General features: G+C 30.1%; 1 protein-coding gene across 1 annotated transcript; it reads right to left on the reverse strand.

Moving 5' to 3' along the window:
* Window positions 1–2,184: 2,184 nt before the first annotated feature.
* On the reverse strand, window positions 2,185–12,879 carry LOC103314394 (hypothetical protein). The gene is made up of 7 exons (XM_008200371.3): window positions 11,539–12,879; window positions 11,247–11,485; window positions 7,337–7,528; window positions 7,110–7,282; window positions 6,841–7,054; window positions 2,497–2,926; window positions 2,185–2,444 (listed from the first exon to the last, which is right to left on the reverse strand). Exons 1-7 carry the CDS (start codon window positions 12,596–12,598, stop codon window positions 2,272–2,274), a joined length of 2,481 nt encoding a protein of 826 aa, XP_008198593.1. The 5' UTR covers window positions 12,599–12,879; the 3' UTR covers window positions 2,185–2,271.
* Window positions 12,880–17,060: the final 4,181 nt, after the last annotated feature.

Consider the following 17,060-nt stretch of genomic DNA (forward strand, 5'->3'; position numbering starts at 1 on the left):
TGTAATAATTAAAAAATATATATATTTTAAATTTTTCAAATTGTATATTATACTCCCATGTAAAAGGTTTTTCGACTTTTGTAAATGTTTAAGAAAGGACCTAGTAACTTTTAGTAATTTCGTATTACCAATATTGTGTGACCAAAAAAATCAAGTCAAGCACGACCTATTTACAAAAGTCAACAAACCTTACGTTTCTCCTTGTAGCCTGATGATGATTTAATTAAAATCGAAACGTCGCTAAAATATAAAATTTAATTAAATAGATTCAACTCGCAAACTATTACAATTTTCTTATTAACCAAAATCTCCACACAAATGTTATTTAAAGGATGTTGACTTGAGTATGTGAAGTCCTCCGAAGCGTCCTCAGAAGAAAATAATTTATTAAGTGTGTTTTGCACAGGAAGAGATGTGTCTTTTAGAACAAACATATTACATAAACCAAAAAAATTATTAAAGTGTAGGATCTCCATCAATTTTAATTAGGCGAATAATGTTATATATTTTTTAATTTATAGGATTGTTTCTACAAAGAAAAATTATTTCAATATTGTTATAAAGGGTGCTCAAAAACTGGCGCACCAACTCAGTGGTACGTTATTGAGAAGCAAGTGCAGATTACGGGAAAAACGTTGAAAAAATTTCTGAAGTCATATTTTAAAAAATCTAGAGCTACAAACTAATCGTGTTAACTTCTTTAGTTTTCATTATTTTTTAATGTTTTTTGTTTCACACTAGGTAATGGTTCCTTAACAAAACGATGAATAATTATTTTTAAATTTTCTAAGACTTTAGCAGTTTTTTTAATTTAAAAAAATTAAAATTCATCAAAAAAATCACAATGTGTAGATGTGCCAACACTGGCAATTATTTCCTAGGCAACTGTTGCAAAAATAATTTTGTTTTATTGTTGATCAAACTCTAATGCGATCATGACTGTTAGACAACGTTGCCACGTATCATTTATTTAAAATCCCTTATTTATCAATAAATTTAATACAAAGAATTGTTTTACTATTTTTACCTTTATATGTAACCAGTTCTCTACCCCATACCATTGAGTTGGTGCGCTAGTTTTTGAGCACGCTGTATAGCGAAATGACTTATTAAAAAATAAACAATTTTTCGTAAAGCGACGAAAATTTATTTTAATATAGGACCCCTACCTTAAAAATACATTTAACTACAGAGCTAATAATTTTTTTTTTAATAACCAAAAATGTTATTATTTGAAGCCCTCCGATGCCTCGGGCTTTGAATATACCCTCAAACTAGAATATTTTAATAAATGTGTGAGAAGAGAAACAAATATTTTTTAAGCAAAAAAAATATTTAAGTGTAGCATTCCTATCAATCTTTTTAAATATTTTTTCCGCGAATAATATTGCTCAAATTTTTTGATATCATTTGTCCACAAAGTAAAATTGTGTCAATATTGTAACAAAGTGGAAAATATTCTTGTAATCATCGATCAATTAAAAAATAAATAATTTTCCTATAAGCGACAAAAATTTATTTAAACATAGGATCCCTTTCCTTAAATACATAGATTCAACTCGGAAACTATTACAATTTTCTTATGAACCAAAAGCTCCATACAAATGTTATTTAAAGAATGTTGACTTGAGTATTTGAAGCCCTCCGAAGCGTCGGACTTTAAATATCCCCTCAGTTTGTTAAGTGTGTTTTGCACAGGAAGAGAAGCGTCTTTTAGAACAAACATTTTACATAAGCGAAAAAATATATTTGATTGTAGGATCCCATCAATTTTAATTTCGCGAATAATATTGCTATATATATTTTTTAATTTAACGGATTGTTTCGACAAAGAAAAATTATTTCAGTATTGTAATATAGTGAAATATATTCTAGTAACCTTAGAATTAAAAATTAACAATTTTTTCTAAAGCGACGAAAAAATATGTGAACGTAGAATCGCTATCCTTAAATACATTCAACTCCAAAGCTATTAGAAATTTCAGAAAACAAAACCAAAAGCTCCCAAATAATTGTTATTTAAAAAATTTTGATAAGTATGTTTTGCGCTGAAACAGAGATGTGACATTTATTTATTATAGCCTTAAGAATTTAAAACCCTCCGCGCGTCAGACTGTAAATATTTCGATTAATGTTTTTTTTGGACAGGAAAGGTTTTGTTTCAAGGGAAATAAGGTTAATAAATTCGTGTAATAAAACGTGTCTTTTTATTTTCTACATTTGTTAAACATTGACATAAAATCTATTCAAAGCGTAACAACATTAATACAATTAAGCTGAAATCATCGGCGATAGCTGTTTACTCCCTTCCATTAATTTCATGCAAAGTATTTCAAAAACTTGCAACATGATGTCCTGATTGATCTTCTCGATTTGCAAGGAAGAAACCAACAAATTTATAACATCTTTTACTGTATTTTCCCCTACTAGACATTTAAAAGAATCTAAAATTAAATATATTTTAACCACAACAAAAACTATTGTTAATAAACTTACTTGGAATACCGCTCAAAACAACTGTAACAAACTCTTCCAGTTCCATAGAAAGCGTCTCAATTTTACCCTCTGAAGGTATTTTAGCGTTAGCACAACAATAACGTAGATAATAGTTAGCTTGTGTTACAACAGTTTCTTCAATATAATTTCCAAAAAGTAATAAAATAGATTTGATGACTGGTTCCTGGGTCAGAGACGTTTCTTTGTTGTCTGCTAAAAGTTCGCATAAAATGTCAAACAGGGTTTTAGTAATCGGTAATTTGACTTCAAAATCGTCGAGTTCATCGTCGAATTGGATATTAGATTGACGAAGTTTGTCGGTTTGTTGGAGAGATTCTAAGGAATCGAGAGCTTCATAGGCCGTGTCTACTGTGCAGAAAACTTTCCTTTCGCCGAGAAGTTTAGTCATACGTTCGTACAAATCGCAATCCTTAAAGAAGAAGATAAATAAATTACTTCATTTTAAAACAAACAAAAAATATAATAATTACTATATAATAATTACTGCCATCAATTAAAAAAACAGCGTATCCAGCAAACAATTTCAAATTTAGCAAAAAAATTAACTGACTCTTTGTTTCTACATATTTCTGTGCAAGAAATCGATGTAAAAGGTACAGTAGGGTGATTTGAAAATGTCATGCCAATAAACCCCGGTTTGGGATCGGTAGGTACTCGGACCGCAAACATCTGTGGCAATAAACTAAACATGGGTACACAAAATAATTTTACTTTTCAGTTTGAATCCAAATGCTTAAAATAAGATTTAGTTTTATAATGTTCTTAGTAATTTTAAAAATTACTATGTTAATAAACCCGTTAATCCAATAATTCTATTCCCTTTTCCGATTCTAATGAAGGTGTCGTTTAATTCTAAATGTGAAATAAAGTTGGTTTCGAAATAAAAAAAATTAATTAATGAATTAAAAAAAAATTGATTGCCTCTAAAGGCCTATTTGTGAATTATGCGTTTTAAGAATTCTACCTATTTTGATATTTGTTCAATGATTATTACTATTTCTTTAACAACAAATAGAATATATCAAAAGAAAAGATGGCTCCAGTTAAAAACAAAACTATGTTTTTTTTTGCAAATTTTTATCAGAAATTTTTGTCACTTTGGTAATCGTGTTTAGATTTTTGTTACAAAAAGGGATGCAATTAGTTTTCGCTGAATATCATAGGGAGAACAAATTTATTTAGCAACGCGAATTAAACAATATCTTTATTGAAATTGGTTTCATCGGCCAAAGGTTTCGACGGTTAAATTTACTAGAAACATCAGATTTTTTAAGCAACTGTATTCGAGTCAACTGTTGGAATAAACAAATAACAATAAAATTTCCATTTTTGATTAATCTTATTCTCAATACGAATTAAATGACAATTGTAATTGGAATCAGCTTTATTATTAGTTGCATTGATTACGGATTTCGTCAACATAATGACTTTGAAATTTACTAAAAATATCAAATGAAATCTTATTTTAAGTAATTGTATTCAAGTTGAAAACTAAAATTATTTCGTGTCCTCAAGTTTACGACTAAATATAGTTTATTGCCACTGATGGTTACGGTTGGAGTACCTACCGATCCCAAGTGCTGGGGTTTATTGACATGACATTTTCAAATCACCCGGCCGCATGCAACTATCGTTTTTTAAATCAAATTTGAGTTTGTTTAACCTATTTTGGTAATTTTTATTACAAGGAAACAAGAGTCGTTTTATGTCCGAAATAATAAAATTTAACTGTTTTCAAATGCATTCACGCTTTTAAAAGCAAGACACTTATGCAAAAATCGTCGTTTTTAGGCTAAATTGAGTTTATTTCTAAGCGAGTGTTTCAGTACAACGAACGCAAAAATTGTCATTTTCAGGTTAATTTTGAGTTGTTTCTAAACCACTTTGTTCGTTTTTAAGCACAACCGTAAATAATGTAAGTATTTCGGTAAAAAAGCCGTTTTTAGATTAAATATGCACGATCTCCAACCAAATTTTAGGAAAAAAAAACAGATGTACTTACATACATCAACGTATGTGAAACAGACGCAGAAATTGCCATTTTTGACCAAATCTGAGATGGTTTCAAGCGTTTTTGACCGTTTTTAAGGAAAAAATATGAAAATGCTTTTCCTTGTCTACGAATGCAAAATTGAGCTATTTTTCAGCGAATTTTTACGCAAAAAGTAAACACAGTTTTATAGCAAATCTAAGGTACTTCCAAGCGTTTTTAATCCGATGTATATTAACACCAATATAGTTCAGTGAAAAAAAAACTTGCAAAAATCGTTTTTGGGCAAAAACATTTGAAACATTTTTAAGAAAAAAAAACGATGTAAATCAATGACTTACGTTCAAGCGAATGCGTACCGAAATAATAGTGTAAAAAAAACGTTTTTCAATAAAACCAACGTTAAAAGAGTAATCCAGGTTAAACTTGAGCTATCTCCAAGCAAATTTCTTAGGTTTCGAAAAGAAAACCAATGTTTTTTTATTTTAGCAAAGTGAATCCAAAACTCTCTGAACGTATTTTCAACCGTTTTAAAAAAAATCACCCAAAAAAGTAACAAAATAATTTTAATCGTTTTGAAGAAAAAAATCTATTTAAATCAACGATTTCAGTGAAGAGTGAAAAAATCCTCGTTTTTCTGCAAACAAAACCTGACATTTACAAACAAATGTAGATCAACGTATTTCAAACGCAAAAACTGTCGTTTTTACATTAAACGTGAGCCTACTTTAAAGAGAATGTGGTTGTTTTTAAGCATAAAATCGATTAAATATAGGTATTATTCTAGAAAACGAACGCATTTATTTTACAAAATTAGTAGGTAGCAAACCGAAAATTTTATAAATCAAGGCTTGAACTAGTTTTACATATTTGTCTTTGTTGAGTGTGAGCATGTTTCCAAAGAAAAAACTAAGTTGTCCAAAAATTTCGCTAAAATTAGATCGAAATTGATGATACCTATTCCTCTCAACTGGACTAATTTTTAGTCAAAATTTCGTCATAAATAAGCCAGAACACATTATATAATGTGTCCAAAGGTTGAGTTATTTTTACATTTTTCATGCTATATCACATTTTAAATTTTTTAAACTAGAATTTTAGTGTTTTTATGAACACATACGCAAAAACCACCAAACTAAAGTCAATAATAATCTACATTTTTGTCTTTTTCAAGTGTTTGAGATTGTTCTGTCAGCCAAAAACTCAACTACTTCACAAAATAAAATATCAAAAATCTTGTAAATTGTGTCCTTTTAGTGTCTAAGCACGTTTTTTTCTTCAATAAAAAACGTATTTTTTCGAAATTGTAATAAAATACAGACCTCAAAACAGCAATTGAGCTCGTTTTTCAATCCAAAATTTAATTTAAAACGAGCCGAAAGTTTATCAAATCAGGTTAAAAATGCGTTTTTTGAGTTAATATACGCTTTTTTTTGATAAATTTACGAAATTACTCTCAATTCTTAAATCAACTTATTAGTCCATTTTTTTAATATTTCGTTATAAATAAGAAGAAAAACCACAAAATTGTCGTTTTTACATCAAACGTGAGCCTATTTTAAAGAGAATGTGCTTGTTTTTAGGCATAAAATCGATTAAATAAATGTATTATTCCAGAAAACGAACGCAAACATCGTTTTTGGTGTATTATGAGCTATTTCAAACCAATTTTGTTCATCTTTAATAAAAAAACATGTATTTCAGTGAAACGAACGCAAGAATTATTTCCAAGCGAATTTGCTACTATTTAAGCACAAAGCCGATGTACATCAGTGAAAAAAACGCCAAAATCGTTTTTTCTTTCTCAAATTTAAGACAATTCGAAACGACTTTGATCATTTATAACTAAAAAACTGATGAAAATTCATGTTATTTCAATAAAATGCTCGCAAAAATCGTCGACTTGTGACCAAATTTCTACTATTATCAAGCAAGTTCACTCATTTGAAACACAACACCGATCTAAATCAAGGTCGTTTACTGAGAGATCGTCGGTTTTAAAAAATACACAATTTCCGATCGATTTTGAAGATTTAAAAAAAATAATTAAATCAACGTATTTTAGTTAAATGAATGCAAAAAAGACAACATATTTCAAAAAAAAACGGAAAAATCGCTGTTTTCCAAAATTTATTCCTTATTAATAAAAAAATAGTTTTTAGACAAATTTGAGCTATTTCCAAATAAATTTTACCATGTGTGGACAAATAATTGATCACACAAACGTTAAAAATAGTTTTTTCTTAAGCGAATTAAATGTAAATTTAATCTATTTTAGGGGCTTCTTTAAACAAAATCTGTGAAAAATCGGACAAAATTCGCAAACAACTCACCGTCGTGTTCGCCTCAACAAACAGCCACTTCTCCAGCCCATCATATCTGTCACACTCTGCCACATTTCCCGGAAGAGCCGTTTTGATCGTATTTAACGTATTATGTATGACCCCAGTTGCAGTTTTTGCACAAAATTTATAAAAACTCGGCATTACACCGTCGGTCTCGTCACCGTCTTCTAGCAAAATTTTATTAGAAATATCGTCCTGTGGCCTAAATCCAAAATTTTCAAATTCAAACAAACATAGAAAAAAATAAAAATACTTACATCGGACTGACGGCAGGTGTCGATAAACTCGATTCAGATGACTTTTGCTCGAGCAATGATCGCAATTTTGCGATACTTGTTGCTAAATCAGCGGCTTCTTCATATTCAGGTTCTGGACTTATTTCTTCGTGAGTTTGTATCGAAGGGACTTTGGTTACAGTTTCAGGTTTTGGCTGAAATTATGCAAAATTGTGAAAAATTCAATTACTTGTGTTGGCAATAATGACTTGTTCCTCTTGTACTGGATTGATCCAAGTTGTTTCAAAGTCATCGATTTTGTCCATTTTGACAATTTGCTTTTTTGGGGGTTTTATGGGCTCCTCAGGGGGGCTGTCTTGAAGGCCGGTAAGACGAAGACCTTTACGTATTCGGGTTCTACCAAAATCCAAAATTCCTTCAACGACTCCTGCAGCCTCGTCCTTAGAACAAAATGATAAAAACATTTTTTTTTCAAAAAAAAAATGATTCGGTTTAGCTTAGTTTCGTAATAAATAAGCCGAAGAAGTTTAAAATTTAATTGGAAGAATAATTACATTGCTCGTTTTTCAGTCCGAAACGCATTTATTTCACAGAATTCGTAAGTAAGGAACCGGAATTTCATAAATTAAAACTTAAATTAGTTTTACATATGTCTTTTTTAAGAGTGAGCATATTTACAAAAAAAAAACTAACTTTTTTCAAGTGGACTAATTTTTAATCAAAATTTTGTCATAAATAAGCCAGAACACATCATATAATGTGTCCAAAAGTTGAGTTACTTTTACATTTTTCATGCTATAATCACATTTTAAACTTTTAAACTTAATGAACACATACGTAAAAACCACCAAATTAACCACATTTTCGCCTTTTTCAAGTGTTTGAGATTGTTTTTTTAGCCAAAAACTCAACTACTTTACAAAATAATATCAAAAACCTGAGTATTTTTTAAGTGTTGAAGAACTTTTTTTTAATAAAAAACTGACCTCGAAACAGCAATTGATGAGCTCATTTTTCAGTACAAAATATAATTTAAAACAAGCCGAAAACTTATCGAATTGGGCTAAAAATGCGTTTTTTGAGCGATAGATTTCAGTGAAATTAGCTGAAAATTTACCAAATTACTCTCGATTCTTCACTCAACTTATTAGTCCATTTTTAAACAATATTTCGTCATAAATAAAAAGAAAAATCACAAAATTTAGTCAAAAGTAATGTTATTTTTTGCCTTTTTCTAGCGCTGAAGTACGTTTCTGAACAACAATTCTCTTGCAAGATTTTGAAAAAATCACCAAGTCACACGTAATAATATTGATATTTTTACTTTTGCTTTTTCGGGTTTTTAGTTCGTTTTCAGCTAGAAACGCAATTACTTCGCAAAACTTTGTTCAAAACAAGCCTGTTTCATTCAATTTAGCTCGTTTTTAGGCAAAAATTTTTTAAAAAATAAGCCGAGAAACTAGCAAAGTTGAGTCGAAACTAATATTATTTTTACCTAGTATTTACGTCTTAAAACTTTAGAATTTTTAAGATTTTGATAAAAACAAACCGAAAAATGACCAAATTAAGTTGTTAATTTACGTATGTAACTGCTTTTTTCGAACGTGTGAGCTTGTTTTTCGCCAGTTGTGGAAATAATATGGTTATTAAACTAGAATACTAGGTTTTTATATATTGTTTTTCAGCCAAAAACGAACTTAGGGTCAGTTTCATAATCAGATTTAAAGGAGCATTAATTAAAAGTTGTTTATATAAATTTGTTGACAAAAATTCACATTCTAAATCAACATTGACTTTAAAGTCCCTTTATTTCGATTATTAAACTGACCCTTATTTAGCAAAATTTTATTAAAGATATAACGAAAGTTTCAAAAATAACACAAAAATGATTTTAAATGTGTCTTTTGAGTGTTTATACACGCTATGCAAGTATGAATTTATTTAGTTTTTACTTTTTTATGCGTTTGAGCTCGTTTTTCAGTCCGAAACGCAATTAACTTTGTTTAAAACAAGCTGAAAGTTTAGGCCAGTTTAGTGTAAATATTTATTTTTTTTATGTAAGCACGTTTTTGTGAAAAAAGATATTTATTTTTATTGTAACTTTCGCTAAAGTGGAGTAATTTTTACCTTTTTGAAGCCGTTATGTATGTTTTTTAATTAAAATCTTAGTTTTTTTAAAGATTCTGGTAAAAATAGACCGAAAAATCTTTAGTTTTAACTGTCCAAAACGTGATTATTTAGTAAAATTTTATTTAAAAAAGTCGAGAGATCAGCAATTAAGCAAAAGATGATGTTAAATGTGCGTTAATTTGTTAGATGTTTAAATACGTTTCAAAAGTAAAATCTTTTTTAAATTTCGCTTATCTTGAAGATCTTCCAAAAACATTTCAAGATATCACAAAAATACACCAAAATTCGTGTTATTTTGTTTGTTTCACATAATTTACCTCTTTAAGTAACACAAAAATTCGTATTATTTTTATCCTCTTTACGTTTGTAAAAAAAATTTGGACTAAAATCGTACGTTTTGTGAGGTTTTAATAAAATATCGGTTAAAAAATACCAAATTAAGTGAATAATTTGCATTTTCGAGCGAATGAACATAGTTTTCAGCCAAAACTGCCAATACTTTGTAAAAAAGCCAAAATTCATGTTAAACACGTGTTTTACTACTTAATAAACTAGATTTCTTAGGAATGACGCTGAAAAACAAAACTCAAAAAAAATCACCAGATAAACTAGATTATTACTTAAATTATCGCCTTTTCAAGCAGTCAAACTTACTTTCACACCTGAAATGCAAATATCCCACAGAAAAAAAGCTAAAATGAAGCTGAAGGTTCACCTAATTAAGCCCTATCTCAGAAGTTAATAAAGTTTTTGATGTATAATTTGAATTTTTTTCCTTAATAATTCGATAAACTGATGTTAAAAATTAATTATGCTTTGGTCTACTTCCTCAATTTGACTCGCGATACTACGTTTTCAAATCAAAAACGTCTTATTTTCCAAGATCTTCTCAAAACACTACCAAATTCAAGAATAAATCAAATAGGTATTATTTCATTTGCTTCATTCAATTTACCTCGTTTTTTAAAGCCATTCTCATCAAAAATAACTGAGACACAAAAAATGTGTTCAAAAGTTGTTATTTTTCATTTTTAGAATTTTTCAACTAAACTTTAACGCTTTTGCAAAATTTTTATTAAAAAATTGATCGAAAAACAGTCAAATTAAATAAATTAGAAAATCCATAAAATGTCAAAAATTATGCTAAAATTGCTTTTTATATTGGTAACATTTTAAGCCTCATTCTTTTTAATATCTGAATCCTAAATTATAAACACTATTTAAAAAAACTAATTCAAATTATAGTTTTCACTATTTTAAAACACGCTTCCCATAGCAACGTGTTTTAAATTAAAACGTTCCAACAAAAAAAATTTGAATAACACTTATGCAAAAACGCTTAAAGATCTCGAATGTCTACGTATGCAACTCGCATACGCTCGTTGCATAACGACAGTCCTCGAACTTTAAGCTTGTGTTCTCGCACTCGTATTATTAAAGGCATTGGCAACTTATTTTACCTGTTTCATGTTTTAACGGAAATTGAAAATATCGTTCATTCTATACCAGTAGGTTTTTTTCAAAATTTTGAGAGAAATAAGCGAGATAATCGCTTCTAAAGGAAGAAATCGTGACGTTACAACCGCCTCTTATCACAGAATCCTCTTATCACTAAACCCTCTCAATCACCAAAAACCTTACAGATATTTGAACAATTTTCACACAATTTCCACAAAATCAAACATTAACTACTTTCTAAACTTCTCTGTGTTCTAAATTTTGTTTTGAACTTCGCGAAAACATCTGAGAAATGTGAGTTTTGGTAAACTCTATCTCTGTCACTTAAAAGTCAAAAACCATTTGATCTTAATATTGGACCAAATGCTCGATAGACGGTTAGGACGTCATAATTTCAACTTTAAATCAAAATAAATTGAGTTAGAAAGTAGATACAGAGAAATGGTTTTCACTACTGTAATAAGAGTTTTCAGTACATTTAAGATAAAGTTGCTTTTTAAGTCGCCAATGCCTTCAACAACTATTTTTAGTATTGAAAACTCGTTTTCAGCTAAAAAAAGTTACAAATACCTGTAAGTGTAAGCCACCAATTCTGTGTAATGCAGTCGAAGTGACCTGTGACACAGGCTTAACAACATTATTTACTGTACTTTCTTGAAAATCTTTGATATTATGAATCGTAGTAGCCGTGGCGTCACTTATCGGTTTCATGGAAGTCTTCAAACCCTCAAAATTGGTCATTTGCTTCATTTCGTCAAGAAGATTCTTTGCTGAAGAAATCGGAGACAAAACCTCCTCCTTTTCCAATTCTAAAATCGGAGGGGAATAACACAAAACTTCACAATAACTAACTGACAGAAACCTGTATTATCAACATCCTTATCCGACTCTCCCAGACTGATACTATCGAGTATATCTTGCCCCAAAGGAATTGAAGTCAAGTCTAACGAATCGTACCACGTTTTGCAACTTTTGGGCTCATAAATCTTTACATCTTCAGTTTTAAATTCAACTATTTCTTTGGTCTGAGGCTCAATTGTGTCAACTTTGGCCAAGTTTGTTTTGCTCATTGACTTGACTAGATCGCTAGGTGTGGTGTCACCTTTTTCCGTAATTTTAGTAATTTTGACTCGATTATAACTGTTCAAGTTCAGTTCCTGTATCTTGTTTTCTGGCGCACAACTTTTCAAAATGTAATAATTTATAAATTCTGGGTTCGATAGCAATTTCAAAATGTACGTCATGACTTTTTTTGAAATAATAGAGACTAGAACTTGGTACGGTAGTGAATTTCCCAATTCCCAGTTGATGAAATGGTTCAATAAATTAATGGTGAGCTGATGAATGAAATAACTTTTTGCTTTCTTTGAAGCACTGCACATGTGTGAGTATCTGTACAGATCGCTGATCTTCCCCGAATATTTATCCCTGCGTTTCAAACTCCGCCGAAACTCTTTCAAGTGTTTCAAATACAAATTGAGAACCCCTTGAACGATCACTTCGTTATCAAGATTCAACTGGACATTGATAATTTTCCGGAGGATCTCCTCGAGAATGACCCGACTCTCATCACTGAAAGTCGGGTCTTTACTGATGTAAACAAACCACTTTTCGATAAAATACTTGTCGATATCTAAAGTTAGTTGCTTGATTGAGGCCGCATTGTTGAAATGATCGTCAAATTGTTTTACTTTAAAATTGAGGAGTTTTGCCAAATTTAGCGGTTTGTTCTGGTGCAAAAAATTCTGTACTGTCACAAAGCTCACCCAAGTTGTCGATATTGCGACTGTTACGACATAGCCCAGCAAATAAAGACCACTTATGGGCAACGTGAAAAACTGGCTCAAACATGTCACGAGTAAGAGGAGCAGAGACCAAGCCAATGGTTTCCAATATATTATGAAATAGTTGATGACATGCATTGTGGGACACTTACTGTTGTTCTTCTGATTACATTGTTTCCTTATCTACTCACACATTTTGTCACCAGAATTTTAATGCGATGCCATAAATGGGGGGACGCGTGGTGACGACATACACATTCGCGTTGGTTTGGTTTAAATGAGTCGTGGGGTGATCACCGAGGTGAAATAATACTGATTTTGTGGTGAATTTACTGATTTGGAGCGTTTTATTTACATTTTGTTTACAGACATAACCTCACTTATTTTGACAGGAAATGTCAAATGCTAGCAATCACAGCGGACCAGTTCAATATTGCTTGTTCTTTATTGCATTTCAAAAATTAAACAATGGGAAAAAACGCCTTAATTTTCTTATTGGTACAGGTCGAAAGGGCACTGAAGACTATACAAAATAAGTCTGAAAAATATAGTTCTGCAAGTGGGTTGGAAATTATTTCCGAAGTTTGACTTTTTAAGAATTTTGAGGATTTTTTTCGTGTTATCAATATCATTTATCAACCATTTGCCATTTTCTTGTTACTACAAGTGTAAAAAACATTCAAACGAAAAATCTATATAGTTATAGAAAAAGGTGGGAAAATCTGATTTTTTATAAATGTAGATTTTTTTAATTTTTTGTATGTGTTATCAGTTATCACTTACCACATTAGTGATATACCATTTTGAGGATATTTAAAACACTACGAAAATACATTTTTCTAGAATTTGAACATAAATATATAAACCACGAAAATAAATCAAAATACAGGTGTTCTCTTGATTGCTTTACTAAATTTAACTCTATTTTTATTAGATATTTAAGCAATTCTCGTCAAAAATAAGTATGCAAAAAAAACAAAATTTGTTCACAAGTGATGTTATTTCTACCATTTTTTATGTTATAGCAGGTTTTGTAAACTAAACTTTGACTTTTTGTGATATTTTAATAAAAACAGACCAAGAAACCTTCAAAGTAAACATTGAAATGTTAAAAGTTTTTAGTTTTCTAAAGTGTTTTGTAGGTAAAAATATAGGATTTTAAAAAGAATTTCGTAAAAGTAAAAGCTTTTTTAAGTTTTATGAATTTCTTGTCGACAGTACACCTCTCGTTACTATAGGTCAAGATTCTAACGCTGAAATAAGGTTGAAAGATTTGATTTTTTTATTAATTTTAATCATTTTTTTTTCATATATAATTTCCGCAATGTGCCACTTCTAGTTAGTACTTGTCAAAAAGGTAAAAAATCTTGCTCTGGAAAGATGTCAAATTTGTTTTTTTTAAGAATTAAGATTTTTATTTTTCATGTACATATTACCAACGACATGGTCACTACAGGTCGGAAGGGCAAATCTCTCTTTGTATGTGTTACAAAATATAGAAACCTGAAAATAAAAGAAAATATAAAAATAGATTTTTATTAATTTAATTTTTTTAATTTTTATTATTTTTGTAAGTATATTTTATCATGTTATCAACTGTTTCCGACTACAAAAGTCATTTAAATATCTGAGAAATATAAAAGACGTTAATTGTTGATTTTTTTCAACAGGTAATTTGGCTAATGTTGCAAGATCCGTTGTTTCCGCTAACAAAAGTTAAAAAAATATAATCTGAAGTGGCAAAAATTTAACATAAATGCAAAGTTATTTCTAGTGGAAAGAGAATCAAAGAGTTTTTTTGACATAGAAACTTTTGATGTCCTTTATCACCACTCAAGAGATTGTCTGGTACTTTGTATTGAAATCTAAAAAAAACTACACATAGCAACTTTTTTTATCTTTTTGTGTGTATTATCAACAATACGCTATTTGACTTTATTTTAAATATGTATTTTTAGAAAAACAAGTTGTTGAAAAGCAAAAAATCTGAAGCTAAAACTTGTTTTGTTAAAATCCATAGGTTTCATTACTACAAAAAATCACGACTTGTAGATGTGCTAAAATTGGGAATTATTTCCTAGGAAATTTCAAAATTAATTTATTTTTAGTGTTCAAATTCTGTTGCAATCTCGACTATTAGTAGACAACGTTGCCACATATTATTTACTTATTTGAAATTCGCCAAGAATTTTTTTACTATAATTTTTAAATTTATAAGTAGAGTATAAAATGTTACTTCTGGGCCAGAACATTTGGCGTCTTAAAAAAGAAGTTAGAACCTTACAAATTTAGCTGTTCGCCCAAAAGAAAACAACCGAATAGCGCCTAAAACCTCTCAAAAATCATTAATTTTTATTCACCCCAAAAGTATCCAAATATGTGTAGACCACCAAAAATTGGGCACATGAAAAAACAGGGTAGAATTCTACAAATTTGATGTTTTTCTAAAAGTAAACATCCGAAAAAGATCTAAAAAACCTACAAAATGCCTTGTTTTTAAGCCCCCAAAATGACTTTTTATTTCTGGACCAGGACATTTGGCGTCTTAAAAAACAAGGAAAAATTTTACAAATTTAGCTGTTTGTCCAAATGCAAACAACCGAATAGGGCCTAAAACCTCTCAAAAATTATGCAGCCGTTTTTGGTCAATGCTTCACATTGAACTCTAAACCCCCTCAACCATAGAGCGTAACCTTCACACGATGAAGTTAGAACATGTACAATTGTACAATAATACAAAAATAATGATACAATAAATTTAAAAAAATTCACTTTGATTGTGGCATGATTGAGCATCTCCTGCCAGGCATTATCAAACTGCCACTCGTGTTGATTACTCAAAAATCTTTGTTCAGCCAAAGCTACAGTTTCCTTCGCTGCTGCATGAATTTCTACAACCAAAAATAAACATCTCCACACGAAAACAAACCAAAAAAAGTCACCATTAGCTCTCTGGAATTGAACAGCAGCTTTCTGGCACTCTTGTTGTGCCTTTTTCGCTATCTCTAATGCTTTGTAATAAGGCCTCGCACGCTCGATGCAACTACCGAGTTTTTTGGGCAAGATTTTGAGTCTTCGAGTCGACTCGTTTGGAGCATTCGGAAAGTGGTGTTGGCTTCCTGTGCATAAAAAAAATATATTAAAATAGTTGCAAAAATTTCAACGTATGTTTTGCATCTACTGAGAGCGAAAACAGCCAAAGTCACAAAACAATTTTACCTAACATTATTTTTATGAGCGGTTATTAATTTATGGATCGTTTTAATCACAGCTTCAGAAGTAATAAACAAACAAAATCAAGAAAAGTTTTCACAAAGGTAAGATTTCAGAGAAGGTCAAGAGGGAAATGCACAATCTTAAAAGTTTTAGTAATTTTGGCAAATGAAAATTTTTTGAAAACGCTGAAAATGTAATAATTGAAATAGAATAAGCATTAAAAAAAACAAAATCCAAAAACGCCATATTTATAAAACCTAAAGAAGAAAATGTAACGTACTTAAAGAGTTAAGCTTAAGAAAGTTTTCGGAAATGAAGAAGAAGGCAAAAAAAAACAGAAGAAGTTAAAGGAAACGTTTGAGAAAATTTTATAAAGTGAAGAAAAAAGATGAAAGAGTTGAAAATAGTGAGAGATTAAGCTTAAAAAAAGCTGTCTGAATACAATTTCAGAACCAAAACAGAGAAATTAGTTAATGTGACAAGAACTACTTTGTCTACAAACAAGCTAAAATAGAAAAATATTGAGTTTTATAAAGCGAAGAAAGTTTTAAGGTGAGACAAGGTAAGTAAGTTTCTTTGAGGCGAAGACGAAGATGATGAGTTAAGTTTAAAATAAAGGTCTTGAAAAATGAAGACCATCCTTAAATAAGACTTACAACAAGCAAATAATGAAAACTATTAAAAAAGTATCTCAGAGAAGTTAAAGAAAAAAGTATAGAATTGGTACGACTTTTGTTGTATATGATCGAGCATATTAACAAAGAGATATTTAATTAATTAACAAAAAGCTCTAAAAGGACTTAATGCTTTAACGTCCATTATATCCATTATGTTGGTAAGATATTCGCGTTCAATCCAGGGTCTCTGGTTCGAATTATTGCGAATCCAAGTTTTTTTTAATTTCGTAATATTGCGCAATTTGATGTATTACTGTATTATAATTATATGTATTATAATAGCTAAATAGCTCAGTTAGTAAAGAGTTAGATAGATAATTACAAGGTTTTGAGTTCGATTCCTATCGCCGCCTTTTTTATTGAGAATGCAGTTGTTCTTAAATCTGAACTGGTGGGATCTCGAGTGGCCATAGAGATTGACGGGCAACTGAGTGCTGCCAAATATTCTCAAAACATTTCTCGGTTTTAGGACTCTTCCATCTATTCATGACTTACAGTAATATCGAACAACAATGACCTGTCCTGTTGATTCGCCAAAGGCTCATGAGTCGAAGACGAATTCAGGATTGATGGTCGTGCCGATGATTCTCCTCGATAAACACATACCTATAAACGGTATAAGCTGTCGTGAAAGAGGAGATGCTGTAAGAATAGATCGGATTGTAAGGTTTTTTGGGTGCTTTTAATGTAATTTTGTTTGATTTTGG

This window comes from Tribolium castaneum, chromosome 2, assembly GCF_031307605.1.
Source record: "Tribolium castaneum strain GA2 chromosome 2, icTriCast1.1, whole genome shotgun sequence".
Taxonomy (NCBI): domain Eukaryota; kingdom Metazoa; phylum Arthropoda; class Insecta; order Coleoptera; family Tenebrionidae; genus Tribolium; species Tribolium castaneum.

What these genes read in the sequence shown, in the direction of transcription:
- LOC103314394 (XM_008200371.3), bottom strand. Translation starts at nt 12,598, where the DNA reads ATGCATGTCATCAACTATTTCATAATATATTGGAAACCATTGGCTTGG. An exon ending in ACACCTGCCGTCAGTCCGAT is followed by an intron (nt 7,055 to 7,109) that starts GTAAGTATTTTT and finishes TTTTGGATTTAG; the next exon opens with GCCACAGGACGATATTTCTA. An exon ending in TGTTTTGAGCGGTATTCCAA is followed by an intron (nt 2,445 to 2,496) that starts GTAAGTTTATTA and finishes ATTTAATTTTAG; the next exon opens with ATTCTTTTAAATGTCTAGTA.